Here is a 22,693-nt window from a genome sequence, read left to right on the forward strand (position 1 = left end):
TGCTGATTCCCCCCCCCATCTCCGCCCATGCTTTGGAGGCTGTCACAGCCGCAAAAACATCCACTGGCAGCCCCATGTGAGGAATGCTGTCCTAGGGGCATAGGGTGGAAATACTCCACAACTTCTGCTACTCCTCACTAAGCCTGGCATCTGGGAGCATGGGCACCCCTAGGCACTGACTTTCATTTTTCCGGGCGTTTGCTCCACCCCCATCCGCCCTGAGGTCCTGCCCCTACTCACCCCCTCCCCCAAGGCCCCACCCTCACTCTGCCTCTTCCCACCCCCACTCTGCCCCCTCTCCCAAGGTCCCACCCTCACTCTGCCTCTTCCCACCCCCACTCTGCCCCCTCTCCTAAGGTCCCACTCTTGCTCTGCCTCTTTCTGCCCCCACTCCGCGCCCTCCCCCCTGCGCCTCCCGCCCGCTGACAAACAGCTGATCAGTGGGGGGCCGGTGGGTGCTGAGCACCCATTATTTTTCCCCGTGGGTGCCCCAGCAGGGATGTTTCTTTTACTTACTAGACGGGGGGAGAGGTGAGGGGGAAGCAGTCCCTGGGATCCGTCTTAAAACAAAAGACAATTTCTCGAAGCAACTACAGCTTTAGCTCCCAAGCTCAAGGTGCACGAAGTGCACACTCAAATCTCTGCAAGAGCTGACACCCAGCACAGCAGCATCTGTTGGTTATGATGCACGTGACCCACACTAGAGAACCGCACCGATTTTTGTCCTCCCCTTGGGGCTAATCTCTTAAAGGGCTTGGCAGCCTGCTGTAGAGATGGGTGAAACTTTTTAGCCACAGCTGCTTTTGGGGTGGGGGGGGATGCAGATTTGGTGACAGCAAAACATTTTGCTCATTTGCGTCAATTTTGCTGAATTGTTCGGTCTGGGCGGGAGACGGGGAGGAATCTGGAAAAACCAAAGTTGATTTTTTTTGGTGTGGTTTGAAGTGACTTTTAGTTTCACAATTTCCTTGATTTTTAACAAATCCAAAAACATTTTTTAATGGTCAAAATCGAAACAAAGCAGTTCAATTTTGTCAACACAAAATGGTTCATTTGACCCCAAATGAAATTTTTTCCACCATTTGATTCGCTCAAAATTTAAAGAGGCTTCCACTTTGGTCCCAACCAAAAGGAATTTTTTTTTCAGCTTTTCAAAATTGCCAACGAATTAAAACATCCCTTATTCACCCAGCTCTAGTCTGCTGCTGCTTCAGGCTAACAGAGGAAGTCCCACGCTAGAGGCTGATGCATTTCATAGAATCATAGAATAGAATCATAGAATATCAGGGTTGGAAGAGACCTCAGGAGGTCATCTGGTCCAACCCCCTGCTCAAAGCAGGACCGATCCCCGACTAAATCATCCCAGCCAGGGTTCCGTCAAGCCTGACCTTAAAATCTTCTAAGGAAGGAGATTCCACCACCTCCCGAGGTAACGCATTCCAGTGTTTTACCACCCTCCTACGGAAAAAGTTTTTCCTAATATCCAACCTAAACCTCCCCCACTGCAACTTGAGACCATTACTCCTTGTCCTGCTACCACTGAGAACAGTCTAGATCCATCCTCTTTGGAACCCCCTTTCAGGTAGTTGAAAGCAGCTATCAAATCCCCCCTCATTCTTCTCTTCTGCAGGCTAAACAATCCCAGCTCCCTCAGCCTCTCCTCATAACTCATGTGTTCCAGACCCCTAATCATTTTTGTTGCCCTTCGCTGGACTCTCTCCAATTTATCCACATCCTTCTTGAAGTGTGGGGCCCAAAACTGGACACAGTACTCCAGATGAGGCCTCACCAATGTTGAATAGAGGGGAACGATCATGTTTAGCGCAGGAAGTCCCAGGTTCAAACCCCCTCTGCAGGGTTGGTTATAAACATGGCATCAGGGGTGCCGGAACGGGGAGATCCATAGCCCCATCACTTTTTACCGGTTGGAGGGCGCAGAGAGGCGTGAGTGGGGGCGGAGCCTCAGGGAAAGAGGCGGCACGGGGGAGGGACCTCAGGGAGAAGAGATGCCAGTGGCCGCCCTGCACTTTTAGGGAGCTTCCATCACCCCCATGTGGCACCAGCTAAGTCCCATTAGCTGGGGGCAGTGGCATGTTCATCAACCTCTTGAAAGTGACAGAAACACACACACCCCTGCTGTGGGTCTCCCCCCGTCTCTCACAAACACACAAAACAGGCAAAGCTGGAGAGGCTAGAAACCACATTTTGGATGAAGCTGCTGCCATGCAAAGTTCAACTCCCCAGCCAGCCTGCGATGGGGAATGATTCTGGATGGGTGATTCAATCTCATTTTGGTTTTTCATCATCACCACCACGATGAAGGGTGGGGAAGTCACTGTCCCTGGGCTGAGAACTTTCCCTGACGACTTTGCAGGAACAGGGCAAGAAGGGTGTCCTCAATTACCAAGTGCCCTGGGGAAAACACAGATAAGAAGTGGCCAGAGGGGTGCCGGCAGGGCCGGATCAACACCCATGAATCAATGCAGATTTGCATGGCAATAGAAAGAAGCTCGCTCGCTTGAGCTAGTGGCCTTGGGACCTGGCGCATGGAGCTATAGCACCATTCGGGGCGGCCCAGCCCGCCCGCTGCCACGCTGGAGACGCGGCTGGCCTAAATTTCAGTGAATGGCGCTGCACACTGGCCCACGGAGTCACAGCGCCACTCAGGTTTGGCCCGGCCCCTCTCCCTCACAAGGAGCTGCAGGATGTGTCACTGGTCCCAGCAGCCCCGCAGCATGGCCAGTCCGGCTGCAGTGAGTGTACAGTGTGGCTCTTTGTTGTGATTCCTCTTACAATGCCGGAGCCCAGAAGTACATCGGTGCATCAGTCCAGCTGTGCTGTGATAAGCTGGCTAGTGCAGGCCTGGCCTCAGATTGTCACAGCTAAACGCAGGGTGAAACAGACTGTTTAGCATAAGTAGTTAGCACATTTGAAGGGACCACTGGAGGTGAAGTGGCCCTTTAACACCCCTCCCACCATAGGGAGGAAAGGAGCGGGGCAGCAGTGGGAGGAAGGGTTTGTTAGTGGGTTACAGGTTCAACAAGGAAAAGTGAGGGGTCCTGCACTTAGGACAGAAGAATCCCATGCACCGCTACAGACTAGGGACCGAATGGCTAGGCAGCAGTTCTGCAGAAAAGGACCGAGGGGTTACAGTGGACGAGAAGCTGGATATGAGTCAACAGTGTGCGCTTGTTGCCAAGAAGGCCAATGGCATTTTGGGCTGTATAAGTAGGGGCATTGCCAGCAGATCGAGGGACGTGATCATTCCCCTCTATTTGACATTGGTGAGGCCTCATCTGGAGTACTGTGTCCAGTTTGGGGCCCCACACTACAAGAAGGATGTGGAAAAATTGGAAAATGTCCAGAGGAGGGCAACAAAAATGATTAGGGGATTGGAGCACATGACTTATGAGGAGAGGCTGAGGGAACTGGGATTGTTTAGTCTGCAGAAGAGAAGAATGAGGGGGGATTTGATAGCTGCTTTCAACTACCTGAAAGGGGGTTCCAAAGAGGATGGCTCTAGACTCTTCTCAGTGGTAGCAGATGACAGAACAAGGAGTAATGGTCTCAAGTTGCAGTGGGGGAGGTTTAGGTTGGATATTAGGAAAAACTTTTTCACTAGGAGGGTGGTGAAACACTGGAATGCGTTACCTAGGGAGGTGGTGGAATCTCCTTCCTTAGAAGTTTTTAAGGTCAGGCTTGACAAAGCCCTGGCTGGGATGATTTAGTTGGGGCTTGGTCCTGCTTTGAGCAGGGGGTTGGACTAGATGACCTCCTGAGGTCCCTTCCAACCCTGATAGTCTATGATTCTATGATTCTAGGTTGTTGTAATAAGCCATAAATCCAGTGTCTCTGGTCAGTCTGTGATTTCTAGTGTCTAGCACAGTAATGAATTTAAGCTCCCAGGCTCGTGTTTTGAAAGGGGGCAGGTTTCTTTTGAGGGTGAAGACTGAGAGGTCAGATACGGAGTGATCGCTTTGTGAAAAGTGTTTGCCCACACATGACAGGGTGTTTTATCATTTTCCTGTGTGAGTTCATTCGAGGGCGCAGTGATTGTCTGGTTTCACCCACCTAGTAGTTATTGGGGCATTTTGTGCACTGGATGAGATACAGCATGTGTTGTGATGGGCATGTGTAGGACCCGTGGATCTTGAAAGCTGTGTTTTGGGGGGGTGTTGATCACTGTAGCAATGGAAATACTTTGGCAGGTTTGCAAGGGTTGTTCTGGCAGAGTCTGGTGCCGCTTTTAGCTGATGCGTCTGGAGCTAATATCATCCTGGGGGGTATTAACAGGAGTGTCGTATATAAAACGCAGGCGATTACTGTCCTGCTCTACTCGACACTGGTGAGACCTCAACTGGAGTATTGTGTCCTGTTCTGGGGGCCACACTTTAGAAAAGATGAGGATAAATTAGAGAGAGTCCAGAGGAGAGCAACAAAAATGAGAAAAGGTTTCGAAAACCTCACCGATGATGAAAAGTTAAAAAACTGGCCATGTTCAGTCTTGAGAAAAAAGATCTGGAGGAAGGTAGAACAAGAAGTCATGGGCTTCATCTGCAGCAAATGAGATGTAGATTAGATATTAGGGAAAGCTTTCTAACTCTAAGGGTAGATGAAGCTCTGGAACAGGCATCCGAGGGAGGTTGTGGAAGTTTTTAAGAACAGGTTGCACAAACCCCTGTCAGAGATGATCTAGATTTACTGACTTCTTCAGGTCCCTTCTAGCCTGACATGTCTATGATTCTATACAACTTTTGCAGAGTCTAAAGAGGTTCAGATCCAGGCCCGTCTCTCTGCTAAAAACTTCTGGAAATCCAAAGGATCATTCACCACATCATTTTCACCGCCATTGCTCAGCTCCCTATCACTGTGAAAAGTAATGCACATTGGAAAACATAATCCCAACTATACATATACAACGATGGGGGTCTGAATTAGCTGTTACAACTCAAGAAAGAGATCTTGGATCATTGTGGATAGTTCACTGAAAACATTCATTCAATGTGCAGCGGCTGTCAAAAAAGCTAACAATGTTGGGAATCATCAAGAAAGGGATAGATAATAAGACAGAAAATATCATGTTGCCTCTCTATAAATCCATGGTACGCCCACATCTTGAATACTGTGTGCAGACGTGGTCGCCCCATCTTAAAATAGATATATTGGAATTGGAAAAGGTTCAGAAAAGTGCAACAAAAATTATTAGGGGTATGGAAGGCTGCCATATGAGGAGAGATTAAGAAGACTGGGACTTTTCAGTTTGGAAAAGAGATGACTAAGGTGGATATGATCAAGGTCTATAAAATCATGAGTGGTGTGGAGAAAGTAAATAAGGAAGTGTTATTTACTCCTTCTCATAACACAAGAGCTAGGGGCCACCGAATGAAATGAATAGGCAGCAGGTTTAAAACAAACAAAAGGCAGTATTTTTTCACACAACGCACAGTCAACCTGTGGAACTCTTTGCCAGAAGATGTTGTGAAGGCCAAGACTATAACAGAGTTCAAAAAAGAACTAGATAAGTTCATGAAGAATAGGTCCATCAATGACTATTAGCCAGGATGGGCAGCGATGATGTCCCCTAGTCTCTGTCTGCCAGAAGCTGGGAATGGGTGACAGGGGGTGGATCACTTGATGATTCCCTGTTCTGTTCATTCCCTCTGGGCCACCTGGCCTTGGCCACTGTCAGTAGACAGGATACTGGGCTAGATGGACCTTTGGTCTGACCCAGTTTGGCAGTTCTTATGCCTGCAGCAGACTGTAGTGTAATGCTATTGTTAAAGTCCAGGATAATGGGTTCACTGTGCAGGCCAGATAGCACAAACAACACACGTAGCAGAATGCAGCCTAGAAATGCGACAAATACACATGCAAGAGTGTCTCTTTACCGGTGATTGTGTCGAGCTCAGCTGTGGATGGTGTTGGCTCCGGAGGCGTAGGCGGTGGGAACAGAGGAGCGGCCCCGGGTGGAGGAATGTAGGAAACCTGCAGGTTGAGGAAGGCCTGGAGAACAGAGAAGGATCATTATAAAAGGCTCATATGCAACATGACTGAGTAGGTCATTACAGAACAAGTCTCAGTGGTTTCAAGTGCATTGTCCCCTCCTCACGTTTGCCAGGGATCATTCCAGCCTGAAAGAAATTGCAGAGTTAAATACGTCACTGTCGTACCAGGTATTGTGCATGCAATGCACCTACCCTGCTGTCCATTATCTCAAGAGCATACCTGCTAGGCTGCCCAGTGTCCCAGGTACATCCCAACAGGATGCACTTGCTGCGCAAATAAACATACCAGGATGCTGAGCCTGCAAATAATACCTTTATCTAGCACTCTTCATCAGTAGCTCTCGAAGCACTTTACACGGGGGTCAGTTTAATCATCCCCATTTTACAGAGGGGAAACTGAGGCGAGAGGAGATGTGACTTGCCCACCATCACCCACTAGGCCATGAACAGAAGCCACGTCTCTGGCATCCCAAGCCAGTACATTATCCAAAGAGAGGACTCAAAAGTGAAAGGTTTAAAATGCTCCTACTGGCCTTCTTTTCTGAACTCATTATGGTGCGGCGGGGGAAAGCAACAGCTCTGTACTTGAAAGGGTTTCTGCCTTCTGGGCTCCCGCAAAATAATCATTTTTATGGGACAGAAAATTCCCAGTTCCGTCCTAGCTAAATGGATACATCCCCACCCCATCCAGCTTCCCCCAGCCGTTCAAGAAATAACAGAGCACTGATGATGGCTGCTTTTTAGAAAATTTAAAGATGAGCTTGTGATTAAATAATCGGCCAGTAGAGGGCAGCTCTAGACTGTTTAGTGTCTCTAAAGCCAAAGAATTGAGAAACTTCCTCGGAAATGGAAAAGGAAGCAGGGGTGGAGGGACACAGCTGGGCAAGGGGCAGGACTGGGAGCAAGTGGTGCATAGTGTCGAGGGACCAGAGACATGGGTTCTATTCCCGGTGCTGCCAGTGACTGCTATGGTACGTTGGGCGGCTCCGCATCTCTGTACCGTCGTCTCCACATCTGTAAAACAGGGATAAGGTTGCCAACCGTCAAGAATTTTCGAGAAGGCTTCTTAAAGTGCTCAGGCCTCCTTCAATGAGAAAGGCAAAGGCACTATCCCTGGATCTGAACACACGTCGTGGACAAGGTTAGCTGTCAAAAAGGAACCACTGTTATTAATTATTCACAGATTTTTTTCATAGATTCCAAGGTCAGAAGGGACCTCCTGCATCACACAGACCCTACGACTGTCCCAAAATAACTCCTAGTGCAGAAACACATCCACTCTTGATTTAAAAATTGTCTGCGCTGGAGAATCCATCATGACCCTGGGGAAACCATTCCACTAGTTAATTACTCTCACTGTTAAAAAGTGACACCTCATTTCCTGGCTGAATTTGTCTAGCTTCAACTTCCAGCCATTGGATCATCTTATACCTTTCTGAAGAGCCCATGATTAAATGTCTGTTCCCCAGGCAGGTACTTATAGTCTGTAATCAAGTCACCCCTTAGCCTTCTCTTTGTTAAGCTAAATAGATTGAGCTCCTTGAGTCTCTTGCTATAAGGCAGGTTTTCTAACCCTCTAATCATTCTCCTGGCTCTTCTCTGAAATTTCTCCAATTTATCAACAACGTTCTTGAACCGTGGGCACCAGGACTGGACACAGTACTCCAGAAGTGGTCACACCACTGATAAATACAGAGGTAAAATAACCTCTCTGCTCCTCCTGGAGAGTCCCATTTATGCATCTAAAGATCACATTAGCCCTTCTGGCCACAGCGTCACACTGGGAGCTCACGTTCAGCTGATTATCCACCAGGACCCCCAAATCTTTTTCAGAGTCCCTGCTTCCCAAGATAGAGTCCCCCGTCCTGTAAGTGAGGCCTACATCCTTTGTTCCCAGATGTAGATATTTATATTCAGCTATATTCAAACATGTATTGTTTGCTTGTATCCAGCTTATCAAGCAATCCAGATCACTGTGTATCAGTGACCTGTCTTCTTCATTATTTCCCACTCATTGATAAAATTGTCAAATAACATAGGGCTCAGAACCGATCCCTGCTGGTCCCCACTAGAAACACACTCCCTTCATGAGGATTCCCCATTTACAGTTACATTTTGAGACTGATCAGTTAGACTCAGACTTTAAGGCCAGAAGGGACCATTGTGATCATCTAGTCTGACCTCCTGCACATTGCAGGCCACAGAACCTCACCCACCCACTCCTGTAATAGACCCCTAACCTCTGGCTGAGTCAGGGACGCCGGAATGGGGGGCAGGGGGGTTCAGGGGGCCATGGCCCTCACACTTTTCACCACGGGCCCTGCCCCTCCTCTTTCCCCCAAGACCCCACCCCCTGGCCAGGCCGGCAGCTGGAACTCGGCCAGCTCTGGAAAGCCACGGATCCTTCACCTGCCTGGGGTGGGGGGCCCTGGGAGCAGCCCCCGGCCCGTGTCCCCACCCCACAGGGACCCCCATCCAGGGCAGCTGGAGGGTCTGCAGCACTTCACAGCTGCCCACACAGCTCTTACCCCGGACAGGGGGCAGGGCCTCGGCGCTGAGAGCAGCCCAGCCATAGTAAGAGCCGTGCGGGCAGCTGTGGAGAGCTGCGGACCCTCCACCTGCACTTGGCTGGGACCCCGGGGGGCAGGACACAGGCTGGGGGCTGCTCTCAGGCTCTCCCACCCCAGGCAGGCAGAGGATCCGCAGCTATCCAGAGCTGCCTTGGCTCCCCGGCCAGGCTCCAGCTGCCGGCCTGGCCAGGGGGCGGGGCCACAGGGGGAAGAGGAGGGGCGGGGCCACAGAGGAGGCAGCGGCCCCTCCCCCCGCCCACTTTTGGGAAGGCTCAGCACCCCTGGGCTGAGTTACTGAAGTCCCAGATCATGATTTACAGACTTCAGGTTAAGAGTCCACCATTTACACTAGTTTAAACCTGTAAGTGACCCATGCCCCATGTTCCAGAGGGAGACAAAAAGTCTGTGACAATCTGACCTGGGGGAAAATTCCTTCTTGACCTTGAGCATTTTGGCAAGATCCAGCAGCCAGACACCTGGGAAAGAATCCTCTGCAGTAACTCAGAGCCCTCCCCATCAAGTATCCCATCACCAGCCCTTGGGGATATTTGCTACTGGCCGTCGCATATCGGCTTGTAGTCAGCCTCCTCAGACCATCCCTTCTGTAGCTCAGTCTTGAAACCATTTAGGTTTTTTGCCCCCACTGCTCCCCTTGGGAGCCTGTTCCAGAACTTCACTCTTCTGGTGGTTAGAAACTTTCGCCTAATTTCAAGCCTAAACTGTTGATGGCCAGTTTATAGCCATTGGTTCGTATGTCCACATTGACACTTAACTTAAATAACTCCTCTCCCTCCCTGGTATTTATCCCTCTGATGTATTTATACAGAGAAATCATATCTCCCCTCAGTCTTTGTTTGGTTAGGCTCAATAAGCCAAGCTCTCTGAGTCTCTTCACATACAGTAGGTTTTCCATTCCTCAGATCACCCTAGTAGCCCTTCTTTGCACCTGTTCCAGTTTGAATTCATCCTTCTTACATGTGGCAGACCAGAACTGCACACAGTGTTCCAGATGAGGTCTCACCACTGCCTTGTATAATGGTACTAACACTTCTCTCTCTCTCTCTCTACTGGAAATACCTTGTCTGATGCATCCTAGGATCACATTAGTCTTTCTCACAGCTGCATCACATTGGCAGCTCATAGTCATCCTGTAGTCAACCAGTACACCCACATCTTTCTTCTCCTCTGTTGCTTCCAACTCATAAGTCCCCGGTTTATAGCTAGCCAGCTTTTAATCCATTTAATGTGTGCCGTTTTAATTTTACGTCGTTCTAGTTTTTTAATCAAAATGTCATGTGGGAGCAAGTGAATCCCTTTACAGAAATCTATGTGTATTATTACCACAGCATCTAGAAGCTCCATTCATGGCCCAGGACCTCACTATGCAAGGCGCTGTACAATCACAGAACAAAAAGCCGGTTCCTGCCCCAAAGAGCTAACAATCTAAGCACATTCCTCAGTAACTCAAACCAATGCCCAGATTGACTTGCAACCTGACAGAACATTGAATCTTCACTTGGAGAGCCAGTGGGGCAAGTCTGGGGAGGATTCGTTCTGTTTTTCAGAATTAAAACAAGACTGAATCCCTGTTTTACATGCAAATCGCAATGTGCTGTCCATGCCTTCAAGGCAGATCAAATAGATACCCAGTCAGCTGCAGCCCTGCCTCTTTCTGGAAATGGAATCTATCTTGGTGGAGGGGGAGGTGGTTGCCCCATCCATATGAATAGCAGATTGCAACACCCTAAAATCTGGTGTATGCTAGATGGAGGATTTTGTGTCAGTAACAATTCAGTCCCAAGATGAAACCTCAACAGCCAAAAAGAGATTCACAGCCTCTCTACTGTCCATCTGCAAATGCACTAACAAACTGCACCAGGGAAACGGGAACTTTCTACTGTAAATCCTCAGCTGTTGACACATTTTCCTCAACTGGGATCTTATCAGATATAACAAGGTGAGCAAGGCTCGAGACTTCCATGGAAAAGAACAGGGAGCCCCAGGGCAAAGGTATCAGTCACTCATAGATGGCACTCTTCTTTCTGCTTCAATGGCCCACCGTGGCAGAGCTGGTCAAAAAGAAGAGACAAATGTGATTGATTTTTTTTTTTTTTAATTTTGAAAAATTTTGGCCAGCTATAGGGGACAAATTTCACAAAAAATTCCACCAGTTTTTTCCTCAATTTTTTCAACATTTGAAATGTGGTTGAAATTTTAACATTTGAAAACATTTAACTAGCTCCAAGACTGGAGAGAGCTGTGTCGCTGGAAGTGCCGTGCTAGGGGGGAAAGAGTAGAAGGAAAAACAGGATTGTAGAAAGTAAGGAAAGGGATTAATTTTATGCTTTAGGCCAACACAAGTGACTGGGCTCAATGCAGAGGTCACTGGCTGACGTTCTCTGGCCTGTGCCAGACAGGACATCAGACCACATGATCGAATGGTCCCTTCTGGCCTTAAACTCTAGGAATTTACAAACTACCTTCTCTTCCACACACTGGCTTTCCCGCTGCTGCTGCTCCTGCCATCTCAGCATGCAAGTGACAATTGCTCTGTGCACCCACAAAATGCCCAGTTGGCACAACTGAACTGCTCTATCACCTCTTCCCACTTTCTCACCCACTTATACCAGCCATGAAAGTTATTATACAGCAGCATTCAGACGTGCCAACCCCAAATGTTCATGTCAGGTCCCAAAAAGCACGAGATTGGTTTAAAAACCATGAGATGTTCATAAAAAATAATCTTTGTATTTGCCTGTTGGTCTTTGAACCTTTAGCAGGGCCTGCTTCCAGTCTTTTCTTGGCAATCCGCTCACTACTTTTTAAAAGAATAAAAGCGGAGATTTTCACCTAATCACAGGATCTAGGAGCAGGAGCGCTAAGAAAGCACCGGACACCATGAGACTCACAACAGATTCACAGTGCGTTGGCAACACTGACTTACACACCACTGCAGAATTTGACCTACCGGTTTGGAACTTGATCCTCAGTCAGGAAGTGCGTGTCCATTTGTTTGGACTTTAATTGCAGACTGCTTCCAGAGGAGAGGATCTAACAGGCTAACCAAAGTGACCGAGGGATGATGTGAATTCACTCTTTTGGGGAAGCTTGCAGAAGCTCATCTGAGCGGTTACTGATCAGTGGTACCATGCTACAGATGTGCCTGGTGCTGGGCAGTTCAGACACAGATGGAGTCTCTACCTCTGAGAGACTGGCAGTCTAAGCTTTCATTTAACAGAAGAATGAAGTGCAAGCGGGGCCCGTCGCGAGACAGCGTGGTTCCGTGAAATTCCAGTTAAAGAGGCATTGCCTGGCACGTGGGCAAAGACTGGAGGAGCGAGCGTTTTTGCATGCCCAAGCAATGCTGACTGGGCCCAAATCGCAGATCCAGTGATGATTCTTTCCAGAGCAGTTACACAGTGGTGGTGTGGAAAGGGGACAGGAATCACAAGCAGATGCACACACACCGCACCCATTCCATGCACAGATGTTTAATCCATCTCCTGAATTGTCTACCAACCCTGCCAGTCTAGCCTCTGCTGTCCTCCTCCCACTGTGAAGTATTTTATCTACCACTGAGATCAGTTCAGGTGAATGACAGGTTGACCGTAGAACTTCTCAAGGCCCCCGCCCCCCTCCCAGCAAGCTGCCCTTTTGCCAGTCTTTAAAACCAGTAACACCGAAGCTAACTCTCAGAACCAGATTGTGCCTCAGCCCCTGGGGCGTCTCCTACTCCCTATTCTGTAGCCCCAGAGGTGGCAGACCATGGGTTGGTTCTCAAGCTGGGATTCAGGACCCTTGCCCCTCTTAGGGGTCACAAAGAGGTGTCAGGGACTCACAACTAGAGCTGGTCAGGAAATCGGTGACAAAAGCTCTTTTCATCAGAAAACGCAGATCCATCAAATCTAAAACATCTTGTGGCAACGGGCCGTTTCTATGAGTTTCTTCCTACCCAAAAACATTGTGGAAAATATTGTGAATTTGTCAAAATGTTTCAAGATTTTGAAAATGAAAAATTGCGGGGTTTTGTTCAAAAAGTCTTTTTGCTCTGAAATTTAAGCTAGTTATAGCAAAAAAAAATGTACATGGCCAATATTGAAACAAAGCTGATAGACTCAAACTGGTTTGTTTATTATTGTTATTCTCATTTAATTTTTTTTTTTTTTAGTTTGCAAAGGTTTTTGGGATTTCAACTTTTCATCCCAATTCGGGCGGGAAATGTTTTCAATATCTCAAAAAATGTCATGGGACAGGAAATCCATTAACCAGCCAGCTCTCCTCGCTATGCCCTGCCCCGGGGAAGCGATCGGGGGTATAGGCTAGATGGGAGGAGAATTTCGAGGTGAAAGGGGGCCCTGGTGTGGAATAGCTGGAGAACAACGGCAGCAAACCCAGTGTTGAAAAATCTCATGATATTTAAGGTAACGTCATGATTATTGATTCCTTGGGTTTGCTGTGCTGCCTCTCACTTTGGGTGCCTTCGTTTTTAGTTGCCCAACCTGAGACACCTTCGGCCTGATTTTCAGGGCTGTTGTCTAGCCACAGCTCTAGTGATTTTTTATTATTTGCCCCCTTGTACTAGGCACTGGACAAGCACAAAAGAGATCACGCTGAGAGCTCACGTTCAGCTGATTATCCACCACAACCCAAATATTTTTCAGAGTTCCTGCTTCCCAGCGTAAAGCCCACCCCCATCCTGTAAGTGAGGCCTACATTCTTTGTTCCTAAATGTAGACATTTACATTAAAATCCATACTGTTTGTTTGCACCCAGTTTCCCAAGTGATCCAGATCCCATTGAGCTGGTGACCAGTCCTCTTCATTATTAAATATAAAGGGAAGGGTAAACACCTTTAAATCCCTCCTGGCCAGAGGAAAAACCCTTTCACCTGTAAAGGGGTAAGAAGCTAGGATAACCTCGCTGGCACCTGACCAAAATGACCAATGAGAAGACAAGATACTTTCAAAGCTGGGGAGGGGTTCTCTCTGTCTGTGTGATGCTTTTGCCGGGAACAGAACAGGAATGGAGTCTTAGAACTTAGTAAGTGATCTAGCTAGATATGCGTTAGATTCTGTTTTGTTTAAATGGCTGATAAAATAGCTGTGCTGAATGGAATGGAGATTCCTGTTTTTGTGTCTTTTTGTAACTTAAGGTTTTGCCAAGAGGGATTCACTATGTTTTGAAGAGGGATTCACTATGTTTTGAATCTGATTACCCTGTAAGGTATTTACCATCCTGATTTTACAGAGGTGATTCTTTTACTTTTTTTCTTCAATTAAAATTCTTCTTTTAAGAAAAAGGTTTCAGAGTAGCAGCCGTGTCAGTCTGTATTCGCAAAAAGAAAACGAGTACTTGTGGCACCTTAGAGACTGACAAATTTCTTTGAGCATAAGTGTATATAAATCTCCCCACTGTATTTTCCACTGAATGCACCCGATGAAGTGAGCTGTAGCTCATGAAAGCTTATGCTCAAAGAAATTTAGTCTCTAAGGTGCCACAAGTCCTCCTTTTCTTTTAAGAACCCGATTGCTTTTTCATTGTTCTTAAGATCCAAGGGTTTGGGTCTGTGTTCACCTATGCAAATTGGTGAGGATTTTTATCAAGCCTTCCCCAGGAAAGGGGGTGTAAGGTTTGGGGAGGATTTTGGAGGGAAAGACGTTTCCAAGCAGGCTCTTTCCCAGTTATATATCTGTTAGACGCTTGGTGGTGGCAGCAATAAAGTCCAAGGGCAAAAGGTAAAATAGTTTGTACCTTGGGGAAGTTTTAATCTAAGCTGGTAAAAATAAGCTTAGGGGGTTTTCATGCAGGTCCCCACATCTGTACCCTAGAGTTCAGAGTGGGGAAGGAACCTTGACACCAACCCTCTTCATTATTTCCCACTCCCCCATTTTCTGTTTCATTTGCAAACTTGATCAGGGATGACATTATATTTCCTTCCAGGTCATTAATAAAAATATTAGAAACATTTAATCATATAACCATTTAACACAGAGATTTTATAGCATCAGGCCAACAACCGACCCCAGTAGAAACAGACCCACATGATGACGACCTCACTGGAAACATGCCCGCTCGTTTGCCGTTACATTTTGGACCTATCAATTAGCCAGTTCTTAATCCATTTAATGTATGCCATGTTCATTTGATCTCATTCTAGTACTTTAATCAAAATGTCATGCAGTACCAAGTCAAATGCCTTACCAAAGTCTGAGTCTATTACATCAACACTATTACTCTTATCAACCGAAACTTGGAATCTCATCCAAAAAGGTATCAAGTTAGTTTGACAGGATCTATTTTCCATATACCCATGTTGATTGGCATTAATTATATTACCCTCCTTTAGTTCTTTATTAATCGAGTCCATTATCTTGCCCGGAATTGATGTCAGGCTGACAGGCCTATAATTACCCAGTCATTCCATTTTCCCTTTTAAAAAATTGGCACAAAATTAGCTTTCCTCCAGTCTTCTGGAATTTCACCAGAGCGCCAACATTTATTGAAAATCAACATTAATGGTCCAGCGAGCTCTTCAGCCAGCTCTTTTAACACTCTTGGATCCAAGTTATCTGGACCTGCTCATTTAAAGATGCCTGACTTTAGTAGTTTCTGTTTAACAAACTCCAGAGATACCAGTAGAATATAAGGAGTGTTATCATCCCCATATGATTAGACCATATAATCTGTTTTTCCCCAAACACAGAAAAGAAATATTTATTGAATATTTCTGCCTTCTCTGCATTATTATTGATAACTCATTTCCACCAGGAATGGACCAATACCATTGTCAGGATTCTTTTTGTTTTGTTTTGTTTTTTAAACACCTTCTTATTGTCCTTAACTCTGCTGGCTCCACGGATTTCTCCTTGTGTCTCTTGGCTTCCTTTTTCAATTTTCTACAATTCCTCTTCTCAACTTGCTAGCCCACAGCTGCCCCTTTGAGAACTTAGAGGTGCAGATGGACCCCAGTAGACTAACGGACAAATTCCATAAGAAGGAAATCATAAACATTCACGATAACCCACATGCTACAGAAGAGTCATCTGGGTTCCCGGTTGCAATGAGCCCTGGGAGCCATTTGGAAAAGATACACCTCATCGGGAGAGATTGTATTGCTGCTGGCAAGCTCATGCCACTGGCCATAAAACTAAACCGGGATCAGAGAGACAGCCAGCATTAGCTTCTAGTCTCCCTCCCCCCACAATTATTTTAAGCATCACTGCCTTTCCATGAAGGTTTCCTTCAGTCTCAGCCCACCGTCATCAGCTCAACTTCCCACATGCCACTGACTCATCCAGGGTCACACACCACCACAGAGGAAAACAGAAACAGCACCACAGCTGCGTGCCTCAGAGCCACTGCGAGCCAGCTTCCTGCTCTCAATCCCACAAAGAGCAGAACACCTCCTAGACTGGCCTGACCACTGCACAAAGCCAGAATGGGTGACTGCCACCTGAATGAACTGGACAGAGAGTGGGAAATAGGACACTCAGCCAGAGAGAGACTGTCATGAGGAGTTTGGGACAGAAGCCAGCACTGAATCCACATCTCCTGAGTCCCCCACCCATGGCTTAACCCCAGACCATCCTTCCTCTCAATGCCCTATTAGCACTTCTGTGTCTCTAGCTTCTCCATCACTGGGGTCTTCACAGCAAGACTGGCTGTCGCTGTCTCTGTCTCAAACACGCGCTTTAGGTCAACCACAAATGATGGGCATCGTCCAGGAATCACTGGCTGAGGTTCTCTGACCTGTGTCACGCAGGAGGTCAGACGAGATGGTCACAGTGGCCCCTTCTGGTCTTCCAAACCTTGCCCGTGGATGTTACATTTCCAAAAGACATGGGGCCCACGGTGCGCTGCGGCTAAGACATGCCTTTCAGGAAACAGGACTGCTAGCTAAATGGCACCACTCCACTTAAAGCCCTACATAATCAAAGACTAATCACACTACAAGAACCCTGTCTTCTCTCCCCTCAGATATTTTTATTAAAGACCTCCCTGTTCAGGGGAAGAATGGTCCAGTGATTAAGGCATTAAATCATAGAATCATAGAATATCAGAGTTGGAAGGGACCTCAGGAGGTCATCTAGCCCAACCCCCTGCTCAAAGCAGGACCAACACCAACTAAATCATCCCAGCCAGGGCTTTGTCAAGCCTGACCTTGAAAACTTCTAAGGAAGGAGATTCCACCACCTCCCTAGGTAACCCATTCCAGGGCTTCACCACCCTCCTAGTGAAATAGTGTTTCCTAATATCCAACCTAGACCTCCCCCACTGCAACTTGAGACCATTGCTCCTTGTTCAGTCATCTGCCACCACTGAGAACAGTCTAGATCCATCCTCTTTGGAACCCCCATTCAGGTAGTTGAAGGCTGCTATCAAATCCCCCCTTATTCTTCTCTTCCGCAGACTAAATAACCCCAGTTCCCTCAGCCTCTCCTCGTAAGTCATGTGCTCCAGCCCCCTAGTCATTTTTGTTGCCCTCCGCTGGACTCTCTCCAATTTGTCCACATGCTTCTTGTAGTGAGGGGCTTAGCTCATGGAAGACCCCTGCTCTTCCTGTGTGACCTGAGCCTCAGTTTTCCATCTGTAAAATGGGGATAATAACGCAGGGCTGTTGTGAGGCGCAATACGTTAAAGACTGTGAAACGCTTTGAGATCCAGTGATGAACAGATAGGCTTTATCGTTCTCCCTCTACCCTGGCCACGCCTGTTGTCGCCTAAGCACTGCAGACTCGCCTGCCCTGTTTTAGCAGGTCTCCCACTGGGCATGTTGGCAGCTCCACAGGCGAAGGTGCTGCTGGGCTCCGTGTCTGAAGAACTGTGCAGCAGCTACCAGGAAGGAAGGAAACTCATTCAAAGCATTCGCTGATCGGCTGGCAGATGCACAATGCATTTAGGAAGGGAGATGCACTGACTTGAGTGTCCCCACTGCCAGGAGTCCCCTCCAGCTGGGGTAAAATTAGAGCACCAAAACAAACATGCTTCCAAAACTAGGGAGGCCAGGTGCAATTTGTCATCCTGGGGTATCTGCTGCCAGGACTTCTGGGGCCAGGGAGGGGAGAGGAGCATGCTCCTAGACTGAGAGCTGCTGTTTATAGGAACACTTCGCTATTTACGGGCTGTCTGTGAACTGAGTTCCCCAAACAGGAGGCGAGGGAAGCACCGGTTGGTAATGGAAGTGAGCCAGTAGCCGAGCAAACACGGAACAAGCAGAGCCACAGGGGAACTGCTGTAGGAAGAAGTCAAATTTTTGCCATCAAAGAGCCATAGGACAGATATTTTCCACACATCCCAGGGGGAGAGGTGCACAATTTACTTCCCTAGTTTCATGCTAAGGCAATAGCTTTCGTGTCTACAGAGGACCTGGAGGAGAGGAGGAAAATTGGCTTCCTTACAATGGCTAAAGAAGGGTTGATATCAGCGTTCTCTCTCATTTTTCCCACCCACGTGCGGAATGAATTTTGTTATGTGCACCAATATGGAGGTGATGTGTTGCACATCACCGCCATATTGGTGCATATAACAAAATTCTTGTGGCAGGGGTGGTGCCGAGGGGTTCGGAGTGTGGGAATAGGGCTCAGAGCTGGGGCAGAGGGTTGGGGGGCAGGGGGTGAGGGCTCCAGCTGGGGTGGGGGCTCCAGGGTGGAACTGCAGATGAGGGGTTTGGGGGGCAGAGGGGTGCTCTGGGGCTATGGTGGGGAAAGAGGACTCCCTCCAGCTCTCTCTCCCCGCAGCAGCTCCAGGGCTGCAGGATAGGCGCCCCTCCCCCAGCAGGTCCGGTCCAGGGCTGAGTCATCCCGGCTCCACCTCGGTGCAGGCCGGGCCACGCGGCCCTGGCCATGCCTGGGTCTCGGCCGGGCCACACCTGGATCTGAGCCAGGCCACCACAGCAGGTCCGGGCTGCAGCAGAGTTGGGGCTGGTGAAGGGGCGCCTCGGCCGTGGCAGGTTGGGGGCCAAGCTAGGTCTGGGCTAGGGGAGGGGCACCCCTCCCCTGGCCGTGGCAGGTTCCCAGGTGAGTTACCTGAGCACCTGCATGGCACTAAATAGGCTGTCGCGTGGCCACGCAGCTTCCAGGGAACTTAGGTTGAAATTCACCTCCTCTGTCCCTGTTTCCCCTGGAGAGTCAATGGAGGACTGGCGAACTAGTGGGACTGTCACTTAACAAAGCTGAAGTAAAACAAGGTGACCTTCTGGCCTTGTGCTACAAGGTTCCTGGTCACAATGGTCTGTAGAGGTGGTGTTCAGATCCGGACTAGACCTGCACAAGAGTTTGGGTTCCTGGCTGGATCAGGGGGTTGGGCTCAGGATCAACAATGTGGGAATCCTAAGAGAAGTTGTCCTGAGTTTCCCCCAAGCATGGAAGGGCCCCGCAGCCTCGCACTGACATCTGTTCTAATCTGTATTTGAACCAGAAAACGGGATTTGAATCTGACCCACATGGTGGGGTCCGACCTGATCCAACCCCATAAGGAACTGAATCCAAGTTCCATTCCCAGCCCTGTCGGTAACAATAGTATGATTTATTAGCTGTGCAGTGGCTAGACCAAAGCTGAGGAAGAGGAGGTGAAAGGCGTGACAAAAGAGGATGAAGCTCTGCCGGTTGTCGGGTGGGTGAGCCAGCATGGCCTCCTGGGAGAGTCTAGCTTATGGGAAAGGCACTTGCATGGCTGGGTCCCAGAGCTGTCACAGCCCTTGGCAGCTGCATTGGGGAAAGGTCTATAAAAAGAGTCAGCCTTGTGCTGCGGACTGCCCAGCCTTACCGACGTACAGAACACGCTTCCCTGGGAGGGGAACGGAAACGCTTTGTTTAGAAAAGGGCTCATCTAAACAGGAACAGAAACACGTGGAAAGGCTTAAAACAGACCCAGGAATGTCCAGCGGGGTCCCAGTCAACTGGATCGGGCCAGATCTGAGCCCAGCTTGTCCCAGCCTGCACCTTGTGCAGTCGTTTCCCACCGGTGCGTAAGCAGGGTCTGAATGAGCCCTCCCCTAACATCTAGTGCGGAAAAGACTCTCGGGACCAGGCCACGTTTTCATGAACACGCCTACTCTGCCAAGGTATTCAGCCGGAGCTGCCAGCCCCCAGCAGTGGGGCTCCAGCTGTGAGCCCCGTGTGGGGCTGACAGCTAACAGGTGATGTAAGTGTCTACACAGACACCGCAGCAGCCTCTCTGCATCAACCTAAGCACTACGCCTCTCGTGCAGATGGAGTTATTCGCTCGGTGTAGCGGGTGAGTTACCTCGGTGGGAGCGACATTTTAGTGCCGACGCGTACAGAGTTAGGTCGACATAATGCTGACCTAACTCTGTAGCGTACGCCAGGCCCGAGAGAGACGTGCTTGCTATGAGTACCTGCCTAAAAGGCAGTAAAGGGACATTAGCAATGGTAGAGCAGCCAGCTGAAGGACTGCTGGTCCCCAGTGGAGTCATAACCGTCCCCACTGAAACCCAGGAAAAGGTGATTATAGTGATTGCTGATGAAACAAGCCGTGATGTCATTGTGAAACCAGGGCAGAAGACAGCAGACCCGAAACCATCGTGAGACCCCAGTGTGAAGCTGAGGTTCCAGCCATAAAGCCTGCAAAGTTTGACTTCGGAGATTCACCATTGTCCAAGGAGCAGAAGGATCGCCTGAGGAGGAAACTTCGTGAAAGATCCAAGATGTTCTCATTACATGAGTGGGCCGTGCAAAGGGAGTGGAACACAACGTCAGACTACAAAAACAACGAGGAGTTCAGTGGCACCTTAAAGACTAACAAATTTATTTGGGCATAAGCTTTTGTGGGTAAAAAACCCGCTTCTTCGGCCCTAAACCCCCTGGCGGAAGCTTTAAGAGCTGGTTCAGGAGCAGAACCTCAAGAGGTGGCGTGGCAGAGGTTGCCGTAGAGAGGCAAGTGGTAGCAAAGAAAGCAATGGCAAGCAGCACAGGGAAGGACAGTGTGGCAGCAGCCATGGGCAACGATGCAGAGTGAACGGCTGCAAATGTGAGCAGGGCGCAGTGGAGGGAGGGGAGGGGCGTGTCCAAGGAACATTTGTTTGTGGGACTTTCACACCGTAAGGTGAGGAACTGAGGCAAAGGACACTACCCAGCATGCTCCAGGGTGGGTGTTTTGCTTATGATCGCATGGTTTTGAATGTGTTTGTGGTGTTTGCCCTGACTAATGCTGGGTTCCCATTCCCTTTTAATAAAAGTTCTCCTTTGTTATACACAGACTCGGTCCTTGAAAAAGGGGAAGTGTTGCCTCTTAGAGGTGCCCGGGGGTGGTGTTACATTTTCCCAGATTAGCAGGTGGGGGCTCGAGCTGGCCCTGTTTTATTGTGCCAAGAGGAACGCCTAGACAGCTAACCCGGCCCTTGTTGCTGCCGAGTTCACCTGGCAAAAGGGTTACAAGAGTCTTACGCTCATGAGCAGGGGGTTGGACTAGATGACTTCTGGATGTCTCTTCCAACCCTAATCGTCTATGATTCATTTCTCATGGGCATCAGTGACGGCACAAGGGGGCAGGGGATTGGCTCGTCAGGAGTTTGGTAAATCAGGAGCTAGATCCTTATCTCAGCGACACCAGTTCAATCCACTGATGCCAATGGCACTCCTCTGGATTTACCCTGGGACAGCCACCCTCCCATTCCTGCCCAGCTGCTACACTCTGCAGGACTGAAGCCAGCTTGACAGATTCTCTGCCGTTCTAGGTCCCCCAGAGTCCTCTGCAAACCTCCCATTTACTGGGCTGCCCCTTTGGAGTTCAGCAAGCAGGGAGGTTTGGCTAATCCGGGGTCTGCAGTTCACCTGCGCTCTGGGACTTCAGGGATCACATCACACGTCAGGGAGGAAACCCAGAATCCTGACCGTGGGGTCCTGCCAGGCCTTTGGGCCCAGTGCCTGAAATCAGAGGCAGTTTTGCATGTCCCCTCCATAGCTCTGCCCATAGAAAAACTGGAAGGGTCAGGGGAAGGCGCCCCATGATTCTGCCTCGACTGTGGAGTTCTGGGAGTGTCCATGCACAGCCAGGCGGCTGCATCCAGCCCAGGGGTTTTTTCCAGTTTCTCCTGTGCCTCCAATCAGCACCTCCCAGAGTCCAAACCCCCCACTTTAGTGTGACCACGAGGCTTGAAGCCGCGTTCTGTTCAGACTTCAGTTCCAGGCTGCCTGGGCAACAGGGGAGCAAGTGAAACCATCCCAGCCTCTGGTCGGTTTTACTGAGACAGGCATTTTGTCCCAAGGGCTGCCTCCTCCGCCGGTTCTGCTGCCCACACGCTTCATCGGGACCTGAATTCCCGCCCTCACCAGGACCGACACCACGATCTGCCTTGGGCAGCAACATCACAGATTTTCCAGGGCACTGGAACTACCGATGGGTGGGGAGAGCCTGTGTATCGTATCACTTCCCTCCAGCCACGCCCAACTGTCCTCCCACAGGGAATCACAGAACCATAGAATATCGGGGTTGGAAGGGACCCCAGAAGGTCATCTAGTCCAACCCCCTGCTCGAAGCAGGACCAATTCCCAGTTAAATCATCCCAGCCAGGGCTTTGTCAAGCCTGACCTTAAAAACCTCTAAGGAAGGAGATTCTACCACCTCCCTAGGTAACGCATTCCAGTGTTTCACCACCCTCTTAGTGAAAAAGTTTTTCCTAATATCCAACCTAAACCTCCCCCACTGCAACTTGAGACCATTACTCCTCGTTCTGTCATCTGCTACCATTGAGAACAGTCTAGAGCCATCCTCTTTGGAACCCCCTCTCAGGTAGTTGAAAGCAGCTATCAAATCCCCCCTCATTCTTCTCTTCTGCAGGCTAAACAATCCCAGCTCCCTCAGCCTCTCCTCATAACTCATGTGTTCTAGACCCCTAATCATTTTTGTTGCCCTTCGCTGGACTCTCTCCAATTTATCCACATCCTTCTTGAAGTGTGGGGCCCAAAACTGGACACAGTACTCCAGATGAGGCCTCACCAATGTCGAATAGAGGGGAACGATCCACGTCCCTCGATCTGCTCGCTATGCCCCTACTTATACATCCCAAAATGCCATTGGCCTTCTTGGCAACAAGCGCACACTGCTGACTCATATCCAGCTTCTCATCCACTGTCACCCCTAGGTCCTTTTCCGCAGAAC

General features: G+C 49.0%; 1 protein-coding gene across 4 annotated transcripts in view; it reads right to left on the reverse strand.

The window, feature by feature from the left end:
• DYSF (dysferlin) overlaps positions 1-22,693 on the reverse strand; it is a 304,075-nt gene that overhangs the window by 217,641 nt on the left and 63,741 nt on the right. For all 4 annotated transcript variants that reach the window (XM_073343024.1, XM_073343025.1, XM_073343023.1 and 1 more), the window contains exon 5: positions 5,889-6,003. In XM_073343024.1, the coding sequence (XP_073199125.1) occupies positions 5,889-6,003 (115 nt within the window). The remainder of the gene's footprint in view (positions 1-5,888; positions 6,004-22,693) is intronic.

The sequence above is a fragment of the Lepidochelys kempii genome, chromosome 4 (genome assembly GCF_965140265.1).
Source record: "Lepidochelys kempii isolate rLepKem1 chromosome 4, rLepKem1.hap2, whole genome shotgun sequence".
Classification (NCBI taxonomy): domain Eukaryota; kingdom Metazoa; phylum Chordata; order Testudines; family Cheloniidae; genus Lepidochelys; species Lepidochelys kempii.